At 39.7% G+C, this 24,650-nt stretch overlaps 1 protein-coding gene across 4 annotated transcripts in view; it reads right to left on the minus strand.

Moving 5' to 3' along the window:
- The window catches only part of DAB1 (DAB adaptor protein 1), a 144,884-nt gene that overhangs the window by 83,345 nt on the left and 36,889 nt on the right, over positions 1–24,650 (minus strand). For all 4 annotated transcript variants that reach the window (XM_058843190.1, XM_058843191.1, XM_058843188.1 and 1 more), the window contains exon 2: positions 22,200–22,399. In XM_058843190.1, the coding sequence (XP_058699173.1) occupies positions 22,200–22,266 (67 nt within the window). In that variant the 5' untranslated portion in view covers positions 22,267–22,399. The remainder of the gene's footprint in view (positions 1–22,199; positions 22,400–24,650) is intronic.

The following is a 24,650-nucleotide window of genomic DNA, read 5'->3' on the forward strand; positions in this document are numbered from 1 at the left end:
TTTTTTTATTTATTCCATTCTCTAGACGTGCTACAATCCTGTCAGCATTAAGGGATAGTCAATTAATTCTTCTCTGTATGGTGGGAAAAGATAAGAAATCAGCTAAATTTACAGGTCAGAGATTAAGGAGAACTTTCAGTCTTGCACTTGGACCACAGGAACACCCACCCATTGCTAATATGCTGCTTCACTGAAGTTGTTGTAAGAGCATCTTTGTGAGCCTCTGGCATGGTCCTTGATCTTACCTCTGTGATTGCCCAAGGACTTTCAAGCCCATAATTCTATAGAATCATTTCAAACTAACTTTCTACTTTCACAATGTAATTTTCTAATTTGATCATTCTCATCATTTCTATGAAGAGGGGAAGCCAGAAACTGGGGAAGGATTCAAGTGAAGGCTTCCACTGTGAGAAAAGTTGCAACACCATTAAATGTTCATCATTAGTTGTTAAATAATATACAAAAGAGATTAAAAGACTTGGTTAACACAAAATTGTTCATATCCTCTTTTTGCTGAAATCCATGTCAGTTCATAATTTCAACAACCAAAGCAATGGATTTTCAAGATCTGCCTTGGAAATAAAATATTTCAAGGATAACTTTTACAGCTTACTGGAAAGCAACAGTAAAATCTGAAAGTCTACAGAACTGTATCCTCATTCTCACAACATACACAAAATCAAAAGCACGGAAAAATAAAGATGAAGGCAAATTTAAGGTGTAAATAATATTCAGCAATAACTTCATATTCACTTTCTTTTCCAAGTATTACACATGTATATTTTAATTTATTAATTGCCATCACACTTGTGAGAAAGCTACAACTCAGCTTTGTTTTATGGGCTGTCCTGGTTTCAGCTGGGATCATCTCTTTTTGTGCTTAGTTACCAGCTGGGCTTACATCACAGGGGCATCATTTTATTTTTCTTAATCAAAGGTGTTTTAATTTAATTAGCCATTCTGTTACATATTTTTTTTCTCTATTCTTTCTTAAAATGACAACATTCCCATTGCAGAGCAGCAGAGGGGAGGGGGCTGTGATTCCATCACTCCCCATCTCCCACAGGCTGTCAGTGACATCCTGATCTCCCGCAGCCTGAGCCTTCTCCCTCCGCACTGGTACTCCCTGCTCAGTGCCACTGGCACCTCTTTCTCCATCAAGAAGAAAGATGAACAGCCCAGGTAGTCAGGTTCAATTTCACTCCATAGATCAGCTAACTAAGAGAGCTGCAGCAGAGCATAATTTACATCCCCCGTCAGAAGTCTGAGCGTAGCTGACAGCCAACTTCACACAGCTTTGTCTGATCTTAATCCATCCCTGCACTCCGAGTTCCAGCAGCAACCAGCTCAGCCCAACTGAAACCTTTTAATGCTTACCCTACCACACAAACTGCTCCACTGCTACAGAAAAGCCTAAAGTTCTTTAGGGGAAAAAAAACAAAACAAAACAAAACAACCAAACCAACACAGCACAGAAAAATACAGATTAAGTATTCAGCTGTAACAAGCAAAGTGAAATCCAGGTGAATGTCCCCCAGGTGAGTATTTGCTAAAAAAGGGGCACATCCTTCTGAATTCTGAGTAGTTTAATGTAATTTTTGAGAAGCAAAAGTTTGTCTTTTTTAGTCAGTTACAAGGGACTTCAGCTTCGAGCAAAGCCCTCTCAACTTTGCAGGCAGCACTGCTACAACAACACTTACCTAGGCTGAGCCTTTCCACCAGCAGTGTCTAAGGGCTCACCTAAAAATGGCTTTACAATGAAATTGTATTAATTACAGCTAATACTCTCATACTTGATAAAGAAAACTGCAGTTTCCCCTGTGCCTGTTCAGTGACAGAACCCGATGTGGCACCGCCCAGAGCAGCAGCATCCTGCTGGAACTGTCACCCCACATCCAGCTCAGGATCCTTCACAGAAGTGAAGCTGAGTGACAGTGAGGTAAAATTCAGCTTTTAACTCACGCTGGAGATTGGAAAGTCAATGAAAACCTTGTTTCTTTCAGAGCCATTAGTGCTGAGTGCTTCTATAAGAACAGGTAGAGCTGCTTGAAATGCTTGAAGCTGGCAGCTCACGAACACCTGAGAGAGGAGCCTCTGCTGAGGAGAAAAGGCTTTACAGGCACGAGTTTGGCTGGTATCTGTTAATACAGGAAAACAGCATTTTCTTTTATAAAACCAGTGTAGTTTATCTGCCCTTCAGTGATTTACAGGACAAACTACAGAACTTTTTATCAGATCATCAGAGACACCACCGAAGGACATTCACATGTGGGAAGACTGGTGCTCAGACAGACCAGTCCTTGTTCCTTTAACTGATGTTACTTAGTTCCTAAGAAGCACAAAAGCCTGACTCTGGGTGTTGAGTCCATAATTTTACATCTTTAGATTTCCAAGATTTACATCTGTCATAAATATCAGAAACATGTGTCTTGGAAATCAAATATTAAAATGAGGGATGATACTGTGATGCGCTGCAGCGCAGGCAAATTGCAGTCATTTCCTGAGAGGTGGCAGCATTTCAGTGGTGGCTGATTGCTTTATTATTTTTGCATTCATTGCCCATCACTCATGTATGCAGGTTCATTTTCATTTTTAAAAAGTAGCTCTAAAATAAAATTCCAAAATGCACTGTTCACAATAGGCAGAGTGCACGTGTGGTTTTTGTGAATTCCTCATCTTTATTTAGTTTCAAACTTTGTACAGTACTTTGAGATGTGGGATAAAAAAGGCACACATCCACCTCCATAGGCAGTATTTATAGATGTGTACAGCATGTCCACTAATTTTGTGTTTCAATAACTCCAAAATATGTCCAGCAATGGAAATCTCAAAAAATACGTTAGCATTACCACCTTCTTCTAAAGCAGGTTCTCAAAAATACATCTTAAATATACTTACTTATCTGCCCTTTCCATTCTAGAGAGAGGGAAGAAGGACAGCAATATTTTCATTTTTTGGTGAAATAAACTATTGGAAAAATACCTGCCTACATCCTGCAAGGGAAGCAGCTGCTGACACACACTTTATTACCATCAACTGGAATATTCTCTGCTATCAATATATTATCTCAGTGTGTTTGAGTATCTTGATGTTAATCCCCCCTGTGTTTATCTGTTTACTGTTCACTAAGTTTTCCTCCTTGTACAGTAAAGGTTTGCTGGAAACTTCCTGAAGCTCCTTGCTTGGATCAAGCTTTCTGTAGAAAAAGGCTATTTCTGTGCCCAACCCCACATTTTCCTCTGAATTTTATTTACTGCAAGAAGGGGAACTAAATAAAAAACCAGTTCTATAAATACTACCCACGCTGAGTATGAAAACACCAACAGCACAAGGCATGGCTTTTAAATTGTGGCTTTAAGAGAGCTCAAAGTCCTCTGACCTTGTTTTAAAAAGCTGGTGGCATCCCCCATATATGCAATTTGCTTTGATATCCTTGTCATTTGCTCCAAATCTTCCCTTCTTCTGCAACTGTGATCTCAATGTTGTGTATTTGATTTCTCTAAGTGCAGAGGGAAGCAGGAAAAGTGGTTTTCTATTCAGTGTGGACACAGCTGATGGCACCAGTAACTCGGCATTGTGTTACTAACAGGAGCACTGGGCACAGACAGCTCTCAACCCTCATCAGACCTTTGCAGTCATTAATTCTCCCTTCTATACTGGATCCATATTATTAGTGTGAGTCTATATTAGTGGATGCACTGGAATTCCATAACCACACAGAGCCACTGACAGAGCCCAGCATTATTAAAAACACCTCCAAACCTTCCTTTGGTTTCCTAGACAATTTGAAAAGTTGAGGGAAGACTAAAGCCACCCTTCAAGCTGCCATAAACCCTCTCTGTTAAGCAATCAATACCTGAAAATTATCCTCAGTCCAAGAGAAACCACTGTGAGGATCCTTCTCTCAGGTTATTTTCAATTCCATGGTAGCAAAAGGATGCTTATTTTACTAACAGGTTTAATTCTAGAAACCTTCATGGAAAGTCTGGTAAGGAAGAATATGCACAGATAAACTTTTTCTCAGGCAAATAAATCTCAGACTACTGTTAGCAAGGATGGAAGTGTGAGTGAGATTGAGAGGGATATAAAAAAGGAAGAAATAACTGAGGCCACGCAGGGTAAGCCAGGTTTGCAGGAGGCATGAGAAACAGTCCTTGCACTTTTCTAGCAAAACCTCCCTAAAACAAGTAGGGGGAAAATCCCAGCAACAGGAGGCCCAAAAAAAGATAAGGACAAGGCAAATCAAAATACATGCTGCAGTTCAGTGAGGCTCTGACACTGAAGGAAAACAATGTATTTCCATCCTTGAAACAAAAATACCTGCGTGACTGGTGACCAACCAGTGCATAAGTTGTGACTTCAATAACCACATCAAGCTTTGTTTCAAGATTACAAAATGTAATTCATAGAAGTTAAGCTCTGGCTCTTTTCCATTAACTGCTCTGATCTGGCTCTCATCCTTGTAGCTCTGCTTATACACCTTCACCTTCTACTCTGCATTGATGGTGCTGCTCTTCACCTGAAGCCTCTGGAAAAGCACTGCAGAAACATCATATTTAGACAGAAACAGAAAAAAAGACTGTTATGATGCCAAAGAGCAGTAATTAAAGTGAGACAAATTAAATTGGGAAGCCGCTGAAAGACAATTTACATGAAGTAATGTATTTCAGCCTACCTAAGAAAAAGAAAAATCTGAAGAGTTTTTCATTTAGGGATGTGCTTAATTATTGATAAAGGTAAATCCATAAAGCCTAACAGCTGTATTAGAGAAATCTTCTGCCTGTGTATTTGCAAACACTGCAATGCCCACACTCTCAAAGTTACTTCTGGGCTGTAAGTTTTGATGGGGAAGTGAGGAAGAACAGAGATTTTTCAGGAATATCCCACTAAACCCAATTTGAAAAGGAAAAATTCTGATTTAGATTGAAACTATAGAAGGAGCTGAAGAAAACCAAAGTGTGGTGTGATTGGAGCTCCAACACTGGTGAAAAAATTCCCATTTGGGTGTATTTAGACTACAAAGGATTCTCAACATGCAGGGGATGTTCCATATGAAGTGACACATTAAAGCAGATCTTTTCAAGACAATCACTCAGTTTAGGAAAAATGCACCACTAAAAGTGCTTGATTCACTGCAAGAATATTTGTAAATAGTTTAAGGAAATACCTGAAATTACAGAATTAGTTATTACAGCTAATTTGATTCAGCATTATAACATTCCTCAAAGGGAGACAAGTCACAAATACAGAACTGTCAGAGTTTCCTTAAAACTCAAGCATGATATAGCCTAAATCTGCCACACAGCTGAAAAAAAAAAAAGTGTAAGAAAAATTAAAAAGAAACCTCAGAAAACAAGACTGACATGATTTCTGTGTGCACTTTTTGGGACTTAAAGGAAAAAAAAAAAAAGAAATAAAAAGGAAAAAAAAGGCATTTTCTGCCAAAGTTGTTTGACGGAAGTTGTTCAGTCCCAAATTTCCTTTTCATCTGCCTTGGGCAGAATTCTCAATTTCCTACAAGCAGAGTCCAAAGTGGATTTGGAGGCTCACTGGCACCTCCGGAGCTGTGCAGATCCAACACCTGCCCCTGAAGCCGCCTGTCATTTTCCCCGATGCCACTGACACACTTTCCCTACTTTTCTCTCTTTGTTAACTCATAAAGGGAAAAGTGGAAAGAGAGCAGCTTCTGCTGCAGGCTGGATTCATTAGGAACGTCCTGGCACTGTGCTGCCAAATGAAGGGAGGCAAAACTGCTTAAGAAATACCGTGAATATTTCTGTATTTTAATTGTGTCGCGCTGCATAATTTACCTGCGGGAGATGGAAATATTTACAGCCTTCCACATGTTTACAGCAAGATGTACATCTTTATCAGAGATTGAGGGAGAAAAAAATGGGTCCAAAAGGAGAGAAACAAAGGTTGATTTTTGTGAATATGGTCATGTAACAGAAGAGTGAAGAACCTGCACCAGCTCAGAGCCAGAAGTATTTACACAGCTCCAACTCCAACAGCAGCTGGATTTCTGCAGCCGCTTTTCCTTTCTCCTCAGTAGCAATTTCCTTCAATTTCTACGAAAATACAAATGTTAGAGAAATTCCCATTTCCTCACATTCCACAGCCTCTCTGCCTTTTTCACTAACAAAGAAAATCAAGTGCCTGTGTGCACAGCAGCTACTTGGGTGTTAAATCCTTACCTGCTCCTCTTCCAAAGCCCTTCCAACAAGGGGTCTGCCACATCTGTCTTACTGCCAGAAGATTTTCACAGCATTAAACTGCCACGTCTACAAACCACACTGCATTGACCACTCTGAAAACTAGAGACACCTCACATTGAAAGGTGCATTTATTCACATTTAAAAGATAACCAGAGAAATCACTGACATTAATTTATTTCCCTCCAAGAATCCTTCCTGACCCTGTAAGCAGCAGACCTGGAGTCACATATGTTTATTCTTACAGCCAGGGGACCAAAATCCCTTCACAATGACAAGATATTTAAAATCTCTCCTTCTTAGAGAGCCAGCTTTATTTCAGGCATCTTAAAGAGAAAAATCAGATTCCCTCCACAGAGTACTCAGTTAAGAGCCTGGATGTGGCTGATGCAGTGCCCAGACCCCAGCAGTAAATGGAATTTAAAGCTTTTAGCCAATCTGCATCTTTGTCTACACTGCAATATTTTGTGGGTTTCTCGTCTACCTGAATGGGGAAAAACCCCCAAACCTTCCTCTTGAGGATAGTGCTATTTTTTTCTAATTTCCTTTATCTAAATGTTGTGCCATGGACAGGCAGCTGGGCCACCAATACCCTGAAACCATTGCCTTGTCCCCTGCCCTCAGCTACATCACCAGACCACTCACACACTAATGAAAGTGTGTGAATAGATCATTTCAAAGTGTAGATTCCAGGAAAAGACATTTCCATACTGGTTTCAGCTAACAAAAACTGTAATTTACAATATTGTATCGGTTTGGTAACTTCTGGGAAATTTGTCTGCACTGATTTCAGCAGATTTATTTTGACACAACTGAGAGCTGAGCCCACCCCACTGAACGAGCAGATCTTTTGCACTTGTTCCAAAGCAGAGTTCCCAGCAAATTTGCTTTAAGTGGGGCAGCTCTAGCAACCTAAAAAAGTAATCTTCTCCTCCTAATTTCCCACAAGAGTGTGAAGATTTTGTGGTAGGTTTCTGGATTACAAGAAATCTCCCTGAATGATCTTCACCCTGAGCTTAATGAATGACAACACACATCAGACAGGAGCCAGACTATCCTGAATATATCCTGTAAACTGTCCTCTGATGAATCCACTACCTCGAAAGTCAAATTAGAGATGAGATTTTACAGGAAGATATTTATTCCCCACATCTTTCTTTACAGGAAACAGCTTCTTCCTGTAAGTCAAAATCCTTAATCATGAAGTGATGTTTGTGTGCCTAATTCCATAAAATCTCTAAGCTCAGAGAAACCCCAAGTGCAAGGTTGGTTTGACTTTTCCTGCCAGCATCTGGGAGGCAGCAATTCAGCATCTGGAAAGGTAAAGAACACCCACTGGAGCCAGTGGTGATGCTGGCCAGTAAAAAGAGCAACCTAGATAACACAAAACCGAGGCCCACGGTCAAGATAACTTCAAGTTGTTGGATACTGATTCAATATTAAAATCCTCTTTGTTCTGCTAAAGTCAGAATGAAATATTTTTATGTATTTTGAGCCTTATTAAAACCTATTCTTCCTTTTTAAAACAAAACTTAATTGAAACCAGCTAGAAGAAGAAAGCTTCATTTATCACAAAGTGACATTTTGTAATTAAAATACAGTTCAGAACAAAATGTTTAGCTGCAAAGGCGTGAATTTTCCCTTCTTCACCGTTGCTGCCAACTTGCTATTATTATGAGTGCAGTTAGAATCAGAAAACTGGCTCTTGCTTCTTTTCACTGAAAATTAACTGGAAGGAAAGCAGGGATTGTTTGTCTAGAAACAGGATGCCAACTTTTTCTCTTTTTCAGGCATGGTGGAGATGCAGTGCTGTGACCACGCACTGAGCTCTGTGGGGCTGGTCCAGGCATGGTAACTAGTGAAAAGTAATTAAATATAGCAACAATTCCTTCTCCTTTCTTACTCTTGCTTCCTTGAAGGCTCCATTTTCAGGTCAACTTATCTTTTATTGGCACAGGTCCTCCTTGTGACTTTCCTCTAAACATACTCATGAGTTCACAAGGCTTTTCACAGACAGCAGTGCCCCAAAATCATTCTGGGAAATCTGGAAGTTTCAGTTGCAGGAGGTTGAGAGCAGGAAAGAAGCATCATGTTATGGAGAGCTGGCTACCAACCTGACCATTCTTAAATTCCTGTATGTGGTCTCTAACTAAAGAATCAGGTTGGTTTTAGAATGGAATCTTTAGAATTTTCATTTCAGAATGGAAAAGATTCCATTCTAAAATGAAAATTAAAGATTCCATTCCAAAATGAAAACTGCACACAGTGCACATGAGCCTTGTCTTTTACATTCACTTCTTGTGCCTAAAATGCTGAAAGGGCTCTGCTTGTAACAACTATAACCTGTTGTAAGCTGGAAACCCAAAGCTGACTGGCAAATTACTTTGGGATATACCAAGTCATTCATTCCTTTTCCTAAAACAACATTCCACGTGCTAGGAAAATCTCTGTGTCTGTGCACAGCAGAAATTAATACAAACCTTCCCACAGAGGCACAGAAAATGTATAACAACTCCTCTAAGCAAAATGGAAGATGGAACAATAATTTCCACTGCACCTTCCACTTTGAGACACAAATAAAAGGAGCAGAATTTGGTTTCAAAACCTGCCAGTGAACTCAGAGTGATGAAAACATCCTTGCTCCCCTCACAAAGTGAGCGTGCTCCCGGGGCTCTGAAGTAGGTTAATACCATGATTACAGCATTTGCAGAGGTTGGCAATGCTGCTCCAATCTCCTGCTGTACTTAAGACACCAAATGAATAAAAATGCCTCTGGTACAAAGGTTAAGTACATTAAAGAAGAGTCACATGAAGCTTTAGCCACTCCTCTGTCAGACACAAGAAATAAAAACCTGCAGGATCCAAAGGCTCAAGATACTCAGAGTGATTCAATGCTTTCTGCACCATCTTTCCATCTCTAACACAGCTTGGGAGGTTTTATAAAAAGAGAGCACAAAGAGCCACCTCCAGTCACACAATGAATCCAGTTGAGTGTTGGGATTCCCTGCCCTTGGAGTGATCCAGTTCCCTTTCTAAAGTGGTGTGTGAAAAAACACCATCAGGTGGAGGGATTCCACCACTGCCAACCCAAGCACTGGCCCAGCTGTGCATTCACTGGGACAAGGCTGTTCCAGCTGCACTCCAGACTCTCACATCTAATGGCTCAATTCCAGACTCAAAGCTGACATTTTCATGAAAGGAAAGTGTTTCCCTCAACAGTTTTGACTTAGCATCCACTTAATACTACTCACTGTTAGGCTTGGGATGAGTAAATGTGTAAATTAATGTATCTAAGCAGATGAAATTCTGATGAATAGGAACATATTGATTATGAAATCTCAGACCTCCAAGCCCATCACACACAGCAGATCAAATGAAGACCCTGCTCCAAATGCTGGCAAAGGAACTTTCAGAGGTGATGCACTTGGAATATTTTACCTTGGCCATAGCAGCATAAGCATATTAATGTTTTCCAGAAATGAGAGTCTGGCTGACTAAATACCCATATTCCAGGGATGCTTAGTTTCTATAAACAGCACTGGCAAGAGGGACTGCTTGTGCTATATGCTTACTGATTAAGGTAATTCACTTTTGAGTGTAAAACTACTAAAATTACTTTTTTAGGAGAAAACACCCAGTTCCTTCTTTCAAGTCTGTTGGTTTTTTTTCTCCTCACAGACCCCCATTTTCAAATCTTTCCGCTTGTCAGTTCTGAGTAACTTGGTAAAAAAAATGGTATCTAAAGGGTTTTGAGTTTAATGCAGGCCAATAACCTTGAATATTTTAAAGCAGCTAGAAAGAAGCTTAACCACACATTTCAGCAAGTCCAAAGAGACATAATTTCAAAGGTATTTAGAGCTAGTGCCTCTTTATTTTCACATCTCAGGCTTTTAGAACCTTTGCTCTAAACCTAAAGGGGAAATTTTCCCCCTTTGAACTGGGTTACTTCAAATGAAAACTTCATTACTAACCTCAGAGAATTCAGTCTCCTCCAAACATCATCTGCTTTGAGAGAAAAAAGTAAATCAGCTTGTGTTTGGATATAATTAGTGTGAAATGACAGAAATGACAAAATCTGGCCTGCAGAGTTTATGGGGCATTAACAAAAGATGATGTTGTAATAGTTTAGATTTATCTGCTGGAGATAGCCTGTGTGGAACAGAGAAAGGAGAAAAAAGAAGAAAACACAGAATATGCAAGGCTGCCTTCACAAAGTTCATCTGATGGTCAGTGAACTCACACAAGCTTCCAGTTACATTCCTGAAGATAACTTCACATTCCTGGAAAAACACATTACGAGATGCACCTTTGGTGTCTTTTCCCCCATCTCACTCTCTAACCAAAGCATTGTCTTGCAATCCAGCAGGGGAAAACAATGTCTCATATTCACCTCACAAATTCAATAAAACTTGAAAGTCCTCTTTGATAACTTCAGTCAAAGATGAAGCTCTGACTTTCCTACTCTTGTGTTGGCCAACAGTTCCAAATTACTTTCCTCTTTATGAAATGTTCAAAACCAGATTAAATGTTGACAGAACCTCCCAGGAAGCTGAACTGTGAGTAAATGGTGAAAAACAACTTACTTTTCACAACTTCAAGGCTTCCTATTTCCTCTGTTGTGAACATTTTACTACAAAACTGGACTCCAGTAGTAAATATCAGGTTGCTTGTTACAAATGACATCTTTATTTGTCAATCTTAACAGGCAACAGGAAACACATTTTCCTTAGTGTGTTTATAGAAGTGCTTACTGCACCTTTAAATTTGCACTGATTGCTTCATTACCAAAAGGACACAAATCTCCCCTCAAAAATCCCTTTTCTGTAATTATATTTTGTCGTAAAAACAGAGTTTAATACAAAGACACAAAGTATTGCGTATCAACACACAATAATTTCATACTAAAAATCCAATATCTGAGTGCTCTATGGACATTTAACCCCAAATAATTGGTTCCACCACAAGATTAAAAATACCCAAACCCAGACTTCCTCTTTATCTTTATAATCTTTTCAGTACACCAGCAGTTTATGCACTGAATAGAATATGAGGAATTATTGAATTAAGAAATTACTGGAGAGAGTTTACTAGGTTTTTAAATACATTAAATATATATTTACTTTATCTTTATTTGCTTAAATGACCATGTCCCTGAAAATGGCTGTGAGATAATTTAAAATGAATGGTGAAATTAAGATAAAATCCTAAAGGTTTTTAAACACAATAAAGGTTCATTGCTTCCATGAGATCTGACCCAGGACCCTTGTTGCTCTCCTTAAATATGTCTGCAGGAAAAAAAAAACCCAGTCATGAACTTACAAATTAGCATTAAAGTGAGTTTTCAGGTTGGTAGGATTCCTTTCAAGCTCTTGAAAACACCCAAGCCGTGTTTGTTTCACTGAAGTGAATATCTAGCACTGAGTTTCCACTTACACTTGTCTTGTGGGGAATGACTGGGCTTAAAAAGAATTATTATTAATTAGCATTATCCTGGACTTCGTTAACATATGCACATGCAGATGAGCTTCGAAGTATGGGCCTTTCCATCATTTTAGAGTTAGATAATCTCTAATAAACCTCAGTGTCATTAAAGATTGTTCATCCCCTCAGCTCTAACCCTGGTATCATGTTAAGCATCGGCATCTTAACCAACTCTCAGTCTCTTCTCAGTTATTCCTCTGCCAAAATAATCCCTCCAAAATCCTGCTTTGATTGCACTCCTCTGAGGGCCTGCACTGATGTCCACTCATTCCCACTATTCATTTTAAACTTATTTCACAGGTATATATGAAAAGAATTTTTCTAAGATGTAAGGATTTTAGCTTTAGATTCCATCAATAGGCACACATTCACATTCAGGCTGGGGTGTCGTGCAAACAAAGCAGGCAGCTCCATCCCGAGTGCCAAGCACAGAGAACAGCCCCAAATGGAGCACATTCCCTGACCACTGTCCTTCCATTCACTGAGCAGGACAAAGGTCTCCAGGAAACAGCAAGATGAGCTCAGCTCATTAAAAACTGTATGAAAATGTGTATCCTGAAGGGATGTTAAATGAGGCTTACACAGGCAACTTTGAGGCTCTGCTTCCTTAGAATTTTAGTGCTTAACCTTAGAGCCCCGGCATTTCTTTAATGCAATTAAACAGAGGCACAGATATAATGTATTGCTTTAGTTATAGTCTAGCACAGGGAAAGAAAATAGGCAAGAGACATAAAGAATTCTGTAGGTAGCTTTCATTTTGATCTCCAGAGTCTCTTGAGCACTGCCATCCTTCTGACATGCTCACCACAGCTGAGGCTGTGTTCATCCAATTTTACTGGAAGGGCTGGTAACATGATTTTTAAAGAGACATTTCAGATAGGTGCATTTTTTAAGAAAGAACTATAAACCATAACCATCCTACACTAGTAAATAGAGCAAACACTGAACATACTAGGTACTCATGTCAATATTAGACTTAAGCCATGCCTCAGTACAGAGTACACCCAAATTCCCTGGTGCATTTCATTCACTTCATGTGACTTTGGACATTTGAATTCAATTTAAAACTTACACAGGCAACACAAGATTGCAAAAAAAAAAAAAAAAAAAAAGACTGGTTCTTCCAACTACTACTGGTGTTTTTGCCTTCCACCTAGTTATCAGTACATTATTGTGACGTGTGAATATTACCCTCTTATTACTTTCAAGACAATTTTTTATTTAAAATGAAATTAATAGCTAACCTCAAAAGACTGAGCTTAATTTCATTTCACTCCCTGAATCATCCTTTTCACTACACAATTCTCCCTCTAACTAAACTAAGAGCATAAGAGGTGTAATTATAGATCACAGATTAGCTGTTCAGCATTTGCTGGTGGTTGAAGCAGGGTAGACATTAAAGTTGGCTCCAGAGGAAGCTGCTGCTCTTGTCACTTGTAGAAGAATCTGCTGTGAAATGTTACTATGCAGAAGTCAAGGCTGCAGCTGTCTGTGGTTTTTGGACTACTTTGCAGGATATCCTGTGGCCACTGGAACCACTGCCAGGAGGATCTGGGAGAGGAAAAATCCTCCCAAACCCTGCAGTCCACCAGATTCAGGTACCTCCCAAGGAAGATGCTGGAAACACAACCATGCCAATTCCTTTGGTTCCACTCCTAATGACTTTTGTGTTGATGGAGCAACAGCTTCTTTGCTTCCCTGACTGCCCCATCACAGAGACCACACACCATTCCCACCTCCACTTCAAACTTGATCTACTTGGAGCAAGGAAAGGCAGTTTTGGGACTCGGCAGCCAAACAACAATTCACCCTACTTCTCCTGTTTGTAATGCTGTTTTGCAGCAGTGAGTAATCCTGTCTCTGGGAAATGGAAGTGAAAGCTACTCTGTTCTTGTCAGAATAATAATGGATATTGTGTTGGCAACTGCTCTCCTGCACTGCACAACTGCATAAATAAAAGGAATTGGGAAAAGCCAATACTGGAGTAAATAAAGGGGGTAAACTCGCTTGCAAATAAGTGGTAACTGGGTTTGGTGTTTCAGCCTGGGCAGTGAGAACAGGATAAACATGGTGTCTAAATCAGAAGTGATTTCAACCCCACTGATCCTCATCTGTGGAGAGAGGCTCTGGCTGCTCAGGAGACTCAAAGCAGAAACCTTCTGAGAGGCTGAACATCTCCACATGAGGTTTTACAGCCAGAACCAGACTGAAGACAGCCTTTGGAAACTCTCAGGTTTAGCTCAGTACTGCCCCCACTATTGTTGCAAGGAGCAGGAAAGATGCCAATGAGCACTAAAGTACATCCCATTCTTTTTTGTACAAAAGACCCCCACAAACACATTACTTAGCTAAGCAAACAAAATATTGTCACATATGCAAAACCAAGCAAATGTAAAAACAGAGAAATGCTCTTTCTCCTGTCCTTTTGCCAACAACTAGCTATAATATATAACAGTGTTTAGATAAAAATAATGCAAATAGGATGTCATTATTTCTGAGGACATGTTTATCTCTAATTCACTTTCAAGAGAAATGTTGTACCTCACAGAATCACAGAATAGGCTGAGTTGGAAGGGACACACAAGGAAAACTCTTTCTACCACTGGACAACCCAAATACATTTTATACATCTATAATATATTACCTTTATTCTGGAGGATCAATAACGTCCACATTGATCCTATACACAGAATCATGCATGAGGATCACAGCCACATCTTTTCTTTACTCCTGAGGAGCACAGTGAATGTCTGCCATGACATATTTATTACAGAAAGCCTGAGCCTATTACTTGGCCAAATTCCCTACATATTTCTTTGAGCTCTTAGAGAAGAATGTACCACAAGGCATGAATGAAGGGCTTACAATTTCTGTAACAGTATTTCAAAATGGCACCAATTCTGTGGGTGAGTTTTTCTTAACCAGAAGTGGTCAGATTAAGGAGACAGTTATTTTTCAGCTAAAGTTCTTGTGACTAATATATATATACCTTAATAAACATTTCTAATTCAAGCTGCTTAAATACACAAACCAAACCCTGCATGTGTCTGTTAACTTGTGCATTCCTCCACAGCTTTTTCTTCACAAGCTGATTAATGAAATTACTGTGATGTCAACACTGAGAGAGTGAAACGCGCTGGTTAAAGCACAAAATAAGAAACAGGATCCTTGGATTACACACCAAGCTCTGTCCTGATTTGTCCTGTAATCTTTGGAAAGTAATTGAGAGATGAGCACTGGCTTTCGATGCAAGGATCTAACCACCTTTGAAATCAATTTACATTTCCCCTACATGTACATAGGTCAAGAAAGCTCATGGTTTTCAATAAATTACAGAAAATTATATGAGACTAATTTTCCTTAGTAATATGAAGAAGTATACACTGCAATAATGTGGACAGCAATGCTAAGTGTTATTTGTTTATTTCAGGGAAAATTAGTTAGCAATTGAATACTGGGATCGAGCAAATATTCCAAATTTACTTCTCTTTGATATACCTTCAGCAAAATGGGAGCAGTTATCAACACAGCTGATACCTCTAATCTGAATTACACAGTGAGCAACACTTTACTGCATTTTATGGGAAATTCTGCAAATAATAACAATATTGATGGAAAAGGCAAAATGTTTCAGAAAATTCCAAATGCTCAAATGCACGTAGTGCAACATGCTGACAGAAATGTTATTCATCAATATTTATTAGGCAAGAAAGTATCTCTGGATGAAGAATACTACAAAAACATTATCATCACCAACAGTCTTGTCCCTGTAGAATATTTCTCTGTGAGCCACATTAGGAAACTTCTACTAATCCAAACCTCTGGAGGTATTTTAGCTACTAATCTGGATGAATTAGGTCACTCCTGCTCAGTTATTCATTACACGATAGAATTTTCTTCCCTGAACTCTCTAAACAAAAGTTTCCATTCATGAAAGTTCTAAAATGAATTTTGAAATTTTGCTGAGTCTTTTCAATGACTGCAAGCAGAGAAGAAGTTTCGCTGAAAATTAATTGATTTGTCTGTTTAGAAGTTCTATTTCCTTATGAGCCCCAGCCCCACTTTCTCCATATTTCAGTCAAATCTCAGAGGTAATTTTAGAGCGTAAGAGGATGAAGCCAGAAACAAGGTACAGCACAGGCTGAAGTGGATGCACAGGTGATGCTCACAGCTCCCAGAGCACAGCAACACCCACCTGTATCCAGGGACTGTGCCATGACTCAAAGCCTCTCTGGAATATGCACTGCATTGAGCTCCTGATTACTGAATTACTTTAAACTGAAATGTTTGGATAACTGTTAAAACATTGAGAATTGTAACAAAAGCTCGTTGTTCTTAATATTCAACAGATTATTGATTGTTCTGTTCTGCTGAGGAGCAGCAAAATAACACCAGCCTTAACTTTAGTTTAGGCAGATTTCCCTCAATTAAAAGCAACAGTAAACATCATATCTGCGACAAGAGACAACATCCATCACCCCCAAAGAATCCTTCAATTAACAACCACAGACCCCCTTTGGTACACGGTATTTAAAACAGAATTCATGAGCTCTCTAATTGATGATAGGCTATTGGATAACCCTTGTTAATTATAGCTACACAATGCCAAAATTAATGATTTTCCCACCCCCTTTCAAGTTGAGAATGAATTCATAACTTATATCAACTCACAAAAGACGTGCAATTAATATTGTCAGTAATAATTTCACAAAAGAGATTTGTTAAAGGCAGGCACGTGGACACAATTAGTGTATCAATTAATGTTGCTGTTACTTGATCTATAAATTATTGAAAAACTCATAGCTACTGCAAGGAAACAAAGCAAATCCACTCCCAGTCAATGAAAGAAGCTCCTATGTTCATTATTCATTAGATCAAATTTAAATTTTGCTGGATCCCGTGAATCTTAGCCACAGAATCTGAAAAATAAACAAACCTAAACCAATGTGATATTTTGAAATGCCTCATTACAGCGATGATGCTTTAACTGTTGGTAGTTTCTTTTAAAAAGTTAATTCATTGAAAAAAGTAATCCACCACCATCACTGTTCATAGCACTGATTAATTTAAACTGAAGTTCCAACCTGGAAACATAGCTGCAAAAACTGCTCCAAGATTTCTGTCAGCAAAATTGCACCTTTTACCTCGGAAAACCATCTTTACATCAGAAACTTCACTTTTACATCAGAAACCTCCATTCCACTCCTGAGCTTGGCAATGATCCAAAGACTGGATTCAAATGAGGTCTAAGAAGCCCGAAACAGGACTAGGGTAGCATTAGGCACCTATGATGAAAAATGACAATGACAAAACAACCTCGTTTAAAGGCCTCCTATCCCCAAAGGCTTTTAAACTAACTAGGTAGCTCCTGTTTGATCTTAGTCTGACTAGAGTTTTGCTCCTGGGGATGCAAAGGTTTTCCTTTAGATAGTTAGACAGACCCCAGCCTCTCATTAGTGCTTAAAAGACCCAGGAAATAGATGTGACTCTGCCACAGGCCCAATCCACACGTGAATGGTCCCTCAGCCACTGCTTTCCTTTTAATCAGCAGTCAGGAGAGATAAAATGGGACAGTTAAGCTTTTTGCTGTCGTGATCCCAAGAGGATGAGACTCAGATCTCCCACCTCCAAGCCAGCTCTGCCACGCAAACCCCCCTGGTGTAAACTCCTCACCTGGCATGAACCAGCCCCCCGCGCGCAGCCCGCTCTCGCTCTCCCTCCTGGAGCAGGGCTTGGGCACCTGGAAATCCATCCAGCCACCACACTGCCCAGCTCTGGCTGAGGAGAGGACCTCCAGCTCCAGCAGAGCATGTCCCACCCTCTCTAAATGTCCCATTCCTACTGGCTGGGTGCAGCAATCCCCGGCTTGGCGCCCTGCCTGCTCTGAGAGCTGCTCCCAGACGCCTCGTGCTTCCCACACGCTCTGCAAACCCATGAAAGGAGGGAATCTCACCCAAGGGGACCTGAGCATCGACTGTCATCATGCTGGGTGTCAACGTGCCCAAGCTCCTCTCTGAATCTGCTTCCATTTTTTACAAGTCCCTGTCATGTTGAAAATTGACTCGGGAGTCTTACGATGGGGGATGCGATGAGAGATGGAACTGCAGAACAAGCCCCAAGCTTCAAATAGAAAAATTACAGAATTTAAGAGCAAGAGAAAGAGATTAAATCTCTAGAAAAGTCCCCTGGCCTACCCTAAGCAGACACAGATCTGCACTGAAATCTGGTAGCCTGGCTCAGTTCTTTACTGACCTCCCAATTTCAATTTTTCTGTTCAGCTAGTTTTGCAAGAAGGGATTTTCCCAGGCAGTTATCAGTGTGAATTCAACATCAATGCAACACATTTCCCCCAGAGAGGTTCTAAATCAATTTTCATTCCGATAGGCTCGAGTAAATGTTTTCAATTTGATTCAATAATCTATACACACTTATAACAAGGCTTTTCCCCCATGTACTACAAGACAAACATGGTTTATGTTTCTAACAACTCTGGCTAGTAAAAAAATTCTGATTTCCTATCCTGAACAATACAAATACATAATTTTTATTCACTTCTTAATGAACTGGATGACATATACTGTTGCAGTCTGCAACAATATACAAACAAAATAAAATCAGCATTTAAAAGCATTAGTTATATCATTAATTCTCTAAATGCTTCTTAAAGAACACATGACTTTTGGCAAACTCACCAAAAAAAAAAAAAATTTATCACCAAAAGAAGTCCCCAAATTGAGCTTTCTAAATCTCCTGAGAATTTTTCACAATTTTCACTTAGACAGCAACATGAAACCTCTCCAGGATATCTTTTAAAATGTGAGCAAGTTCTCAAAAAAAGATAATTACAAGGAAGTTACCAGCAGATTTCTGCAAGAAGAAGCATGAAGAGTAGGGCTGGAGGTGGGTGGCAGAAATATAATCCCCTCTAATAACACCTAGTGCACTTTAAGCCTGTAAAATGGAATAAAGTGCAGGAAGGAGGGCTCTGGAGGTCAGGGGGACACACTGGTCCTCAAGGGACAAGGAGCTTCACAGCACAGGGAGGAAAAAGTGACAATCTGGAGAGGAAGGGAGGTGCCTGGCTCACCTCTGCTCCCACAAGGGTATTTCCAGGTCAGTTAAAATTCCAACCCCTCTGCCAGGAATATGACCAGGAAGCATTTCTAGAGCCCACCCAACCCTGGATCCATCAGATCAATATGAACTGAATAAAAGGAAAAATTTGTACCTGATTTTTCAATAGCCCGCTTTTAAGGTTATCCAGGGTGATGAGGTTATCACACAAAATTACAGTCTGATATGATCATGTAAATATTGAACTTACCCACAGAAGACCAGAGCTCCTCAGCTGTGATTCTGTGCAAACAGCAGCTTCAGAGAGGGTTTTGTATTTAAGTTCTTGTCCTAACTGTGGTGACAACCCTTCAGTGCTGAACAGGACACTGCCTCACAAACCAGCTCAGATGACAGTGCAGACACTGCAGAGCTGGCTATAAGCAGAAAGCTCATGGCTCTAAAAACACCATGCCTAAAGAGAAGTGTTCCAAAGGGAACTGCTTTGCATGTGACTACAGAGTTTTCTCTGTGCTCCCAGCACATCAAAGAAATATTTGGTGAAATCTTTGCACGAGCATTGTCAGTCATTTGCAGCACAAATCAAACTATTTCCCTGTCACCCAAAAGCCAGCAGTCTGTGCAACAGAGCCTAAAACCAGTTACATGAAATCCTACAGGAACTTCACACATTCCACCCTCTGGCAGGGAGTTAGTCCATCCCAGCAGCAAGACTTTGCATTCAAACTCACAAAATACCATTAGAATCCTCCTGGACTTTTTTTCTAACCTGTCCAGGTTATTAAATTGTTAACTAATGACATCACAGTGGCTTTAACCCAAGGTTAAAGGTAGACACTATTACCAGAAATGTCCAAGTCATTGTTTTCTTTTTGGCCACTGTACATCAATAAGAACTGCTCACATCTATCTGACACTTTATGCTATTTTATATCCATACACCTTACAAATCCTAGGAATTAACCTTGGTTTTATTTCAACACTCCAAATAAGAAACACTACCTCACTGGATGAAAAGAACTAAAGATTTAGCTGGGTCTACACAGAATATTTAGGCTGAGATCAGGAAAGAACCCAGTCCTGTGCTCCAACACCATGCTAATCCTCATCTCCTTTCAGTCACCCCAGATCTCCAGAGTGGGATATGGATGTGGGACAGACATTCCATGCAGTGCTGTGAGCTGCAGAAGGCAGGAGAACTACCAGAACAGCAGATAATACAGTGAAAGAGGCCTGTCCCTGCTCTGGATGGAGAAAGATGCACAGCTTTTCCAGAAGTGCAACACAACACTGGAAAAACACCAGAGCTGAAATTTCTGTTTATACAGCAAAGATTTATTTCTTGGGAATACTCAGTTCCACTGCATAATCAAACTCATTGATTAGCAACATCAGAAACTTCATGTTAGCACTTGCTACCTGCCACTGCTCACAGTTAATGAACTTGGGAAAAAAAAGGCAAAAAAATCCCTGTTTTTCACGTGTCCATCACTCCCACTATACAGAGGAGGGCTCCTTTGTTGGAACACAGGGAAATGCATACAACTCAATGACAAGTAAATGAGCACACCACGTTTCTTTTGACTCTGTTTCTGTGGGATTTGAATAGCAAACAGTGTGTGCATTGTGTACCTTGTCTGTGTGAAGCATTCACTGCTCCAGCCCTGGAGTGGCTGATGGGATCGGATGCACGGACAAGGCTGAGCCAGAATAATCCTGGGGATGTGCCACTGCCATTCCCTGTCCCTTCCAGCTCTCCAGACACTCACATCACTGCCACACAACGTATTTTATACTCCCCCTCAGCACTGAAGGTAATTGTCAGAATTTCCATTTGGGGTATAGAATCAGATTTTGGGCAGAGAAGTGTTCAGTTATTGTGATTTATGGAAATGTTTTTACAAGTTGGATGCTGAATATTTTATTAACATAAACATCAAGTTCCTAAAAGAGTTGCTTGCTTGTTTCAAAAGTTCCAGCCTCCAGCAGAAGAAATAACATAGGAGACACACATCAAAAAGATGTTATCCATATTGCAAAGAAATGACATTTTTTAATTTCCTGTCTGCCCCCAAAAACTAAATGATCATACAACCAAACCACTTTATTTGCCTTAAACATCTTAGATCACATTCTCATGTACATCAAAGTTCCCCTTCTCTTGCCTTTCCAAATTGCAGCTTTTTTATCTCAAATGAATCATTTTTGATTTGTGAGTGTAGGCCTAGAGCAGTCATAAGGTTTTTAAACCATCTTCCTGAACAAACACTTGAAAATTTTTAATTGCTGTGTCTTCTACAAACTCTAGGATAAAGATTTCTGATACAAAAGCCAAAGGGAACACAAGGCCTTAGTAACTGTTTTGGTAGAATTGCTGCAGGAAATGGTATTGCTGCCCAGCAGTTCAAGTTAATTACGAGTAAAATTTGCATTATACATATATAAGCAAAGATGAGATTTTGTTTGTCTTAGAAAAATGAAAAAAAAACCTCAGAAGTAAATGGCTAAATTACACATTCCCAGAAAGAAACAGAATGACAAACCCCAAAGCTCATATGAAAGTTCCAATTTTGCTCTGTCGAGTATTAAAACTATTAAGTATGATTATTTTCTTTTTGTTTTACTTTTTTATTTGACTAATTCCTATTAAATCTGTTTTCAATCTCAATTTCATGTGTAGGTTTAAAAAAATAGCCAAATATGGCTACACAGAACAACAACTACCACTGGAATTCAAGGTCTTGGGCTCCAAGCTCATCAGTATTTAAAACCATAAGCAATAAAAATAGTAATAAAAATGTAAGGAGAAAAATCCCTACTAAAAATCTTTAAGGAAGCATAAGCACCAAATTCATATGGTCCCATTTCTCACACTTAGCACTCCTAAGAACTGTTGTACGGTCTGAGGCAACATTGTAAATACAAATATGAACTAATCCAACATTGTAAATACAAATATGAACTAATCCAACCTTGTAAATACAAATATGAACCAATCCAACCTTGCATTTCTCCACAGCTTCTCCATAATTTTGAGTTTTAATTAATCTCTCCACAGATTGCTACTGAGTTCTCTAACTTCACAAAGTGTCAGTAAAATTCAAATTCCAGGAACAGTAAAATATATTTATCAGCAGAGAAAGAGAAAAGTGATCTTCAGTTAAGTAATTTTAAGAGCTGTATTCCTCTTTGTGAACCAGAAATATTATGCAAATATTTTTCTTGTATTTCAAGACACATTTCAATAGGATATATTTTTTATATCAGAGAATCAAACCCCGTATTTCTGCACCAGACTTCCACTGAGCTTAACAAATCCCACTTTCACGGAGCACACAGATAACAGAAGAGCCACAGATGTGCCAAAGGTGGCTGATGTAGGAGCTGATTAAAGTACAAAACACACACAAATAAAGAGAAATGAGTCACTACCTTTCTTTTTGGAGTCTTTCTTTGTGCTGGTTTTAACAGCCACTTGAAGTTCTGTCTCAGTTGACATCCTATATCCTTAGTCCTCTTCACACAGATCCAGGATCTCGGTCAGGCTCATTTAGAACGTCTCTCCAAGAGAATAATTTAGCCTTTCAGATACTATAACCCAAACAGTTCATCTCATTCACTCCTTTCGAGTGCTGTTAAGGAAGGAAACAAAAAGGAACAGTCACTTTCTGGGTTTAAAACATGAAAGGAAAATAAAAAAGCCAAACCATTGCAAGGGAGAAACACATAAAGTTCTCCATCTACTGAGCCAACTGTCCACGATTTTTGATGCTTAAACACAGTTATCTGTGACTACCACAAACATCTATATTTGAGATGTTTTGGCATATCTGAGGTGCCTCCACACCCTAGAGACACTGCTCAGGGTGTACAGAAGACCAGCACTTCTGGACCAGCAGCTGCAGGACAAAGACCACATTGCAGGAAGTAGCTGGAAATGTCACCAAAAGCAAAAAAACTGCAAGGACTCAATTCTTAAATGCACCGATTCCATATTTCCAGATAGCAAGTAGAGATTTTTACTCCTCCAATTGTTTTTCAGTGCTTTCACTCCCTTACTTGAACAAAGACAAATGAAAAATGTATTCATTGCTCATGCTGAGAACATCATACTTTGCCACTCCTCTTGCTTATGATAATGTTTCCAGTATAAAAGACTCTGTTCTCCACACAAACAAAGCTGTAATTTTAACACCCATCTAGTAATCTTTCCTGCAAAGATCTCTGAAAATAGTTAATTAAACCCATGAAATATAAATGAGGTAGGTGCAAAAACTTAACATTTAGAGAGGTAACATTTAGGGAGAAAGCTACAGTTTTACATAATGTGTATTTTTGGGGGACAAAAATGCACCAGCTGTGAACCCACAGCAGAAATGTGCTGGAGCAGGATGAGGGAAGCAGGCCTGGGGATGTCAGGGCTCTGGAGGCAAAGAATACACAAAGAATAAACATCTAAGCAAAAAAGAACCCATTGCTCCAATTCCTTCCTGCTTTGAGGGATGAACCACTTATTTGAGCCAGTCTGTCGAGGGCAGAGGACCAGACTGTCCTGAAGCCATTTATCAGGGTGTTTCCTCACCAAATGCATCTTCTTACTGCCCTTTCTTTCTGTGAGAAAGTTCTCATTATTAGCACAATTATAGAGAAGTCCATCTGGCCTGTCAGAACAGCTGCCCACTTATTTAATAAGCATTTAATAAAGATATTAACCCAGCATATCAGCTGGTTAGATGGCCAGGGATTAACTGCAGTTAGAGTTATTTACTAATGTACCTTCTTTGTCATTTAAGAAAGTAACAGACTGCAAACACTGGAATAATTTTGACACTTTAAATCACTTTTCACAGTAAAGGCTGTGAAGCCACCAGTACTTTCAAATCCAGGCTCTTTTAACATTTTAAAATGCTTCAGTAACATTACACTGCCATGCGCCGTCTGAAGTGATTTAATACTGCTGAAGTGTGTCAGGGGCTTTCTTTAATAAGCTCTTCAAATCTGTCTGTGTATTATAGAATATTCAAAGATAGCTTTTCAAAATCTGCTGAACTGATTTTGAAATACAAAATTCCCTGTTCCCCCCTGTGTGGAATCTGAATAAGCACCGCATGGCAAAAAAGAGGAGGAAAAAAATAAAGCGAGGCACAAATTGAAGTTGCAGCGCTTGCTGAATACACCTGCTTGGTGCAGCAGACCTGAATAAACCAACAGCATCCTGATCAATCTTCTCAGCTGAGAAAAGAGTAGGAAAGGACAGAGCCAATGAAGGCTGGCCAGGGAGGGAAAAGGAGGAACAGCTCCCAGGATCCAAGCGCTCTCTGGCCAGCTCCATGGACAGGGAGAAGCCTCTCCCCAAGCACAGCTGCTCGGAGCAGGGCTGGGGGGACGCCCTCGTCCTCCTCGCTCACGCTTCAGATCCCCCCACGAGCAGGGAGAGGAGCTCTGTGCAGAACAGATGTCCCTCACAACCCCCATCTCCTTCCCCTCCCCCTGCCTGCAACCCAATTTAATAATATTTAGTTTTACAGCACAGTAGGGATGCATCAGCCTTTACAGCTCAATGGCACTTACTTAAAGCATCTCCAGAGTCACAGCTGGATTGACAGTTTATTTTTCGAGAATTTGGATTTATATTTACCTAAAGGTTAACTGCATAACTCTACAAGGAGCACTAACATGAGCCACTTGACAAAAGGGAAATATTTATAATAGGTCCACTTATTAAAAAAATAAATTAAAAATAAATACCAAATACCCCCGAGGTCCATAGTTAAGCAAGTCTTAATGTCTTAGAAGACCATTGTGGCTACAAAGCATCAGGAATGTCATCTCCACTTGTCAGCTATTTCCAACAGGACAGCTGAAATAGTAGCATCTGAATGG

The sequence above is a fragment of the Poecile atricapillus genome, chromosome 7 (genome assembly GCF_030490865.1).
Source record: "Poecile atricapillus isolate bPoeAtr1 chromosome 7, bPoeAtr1.hap1, whole genome shotgun sequence".
Classification (NCBI taxonomy): Eukaryota; Metazoa; Chordata; class Aves; order Passeriformes; family Paridae; genus Poecile; species Poecile atricapillus.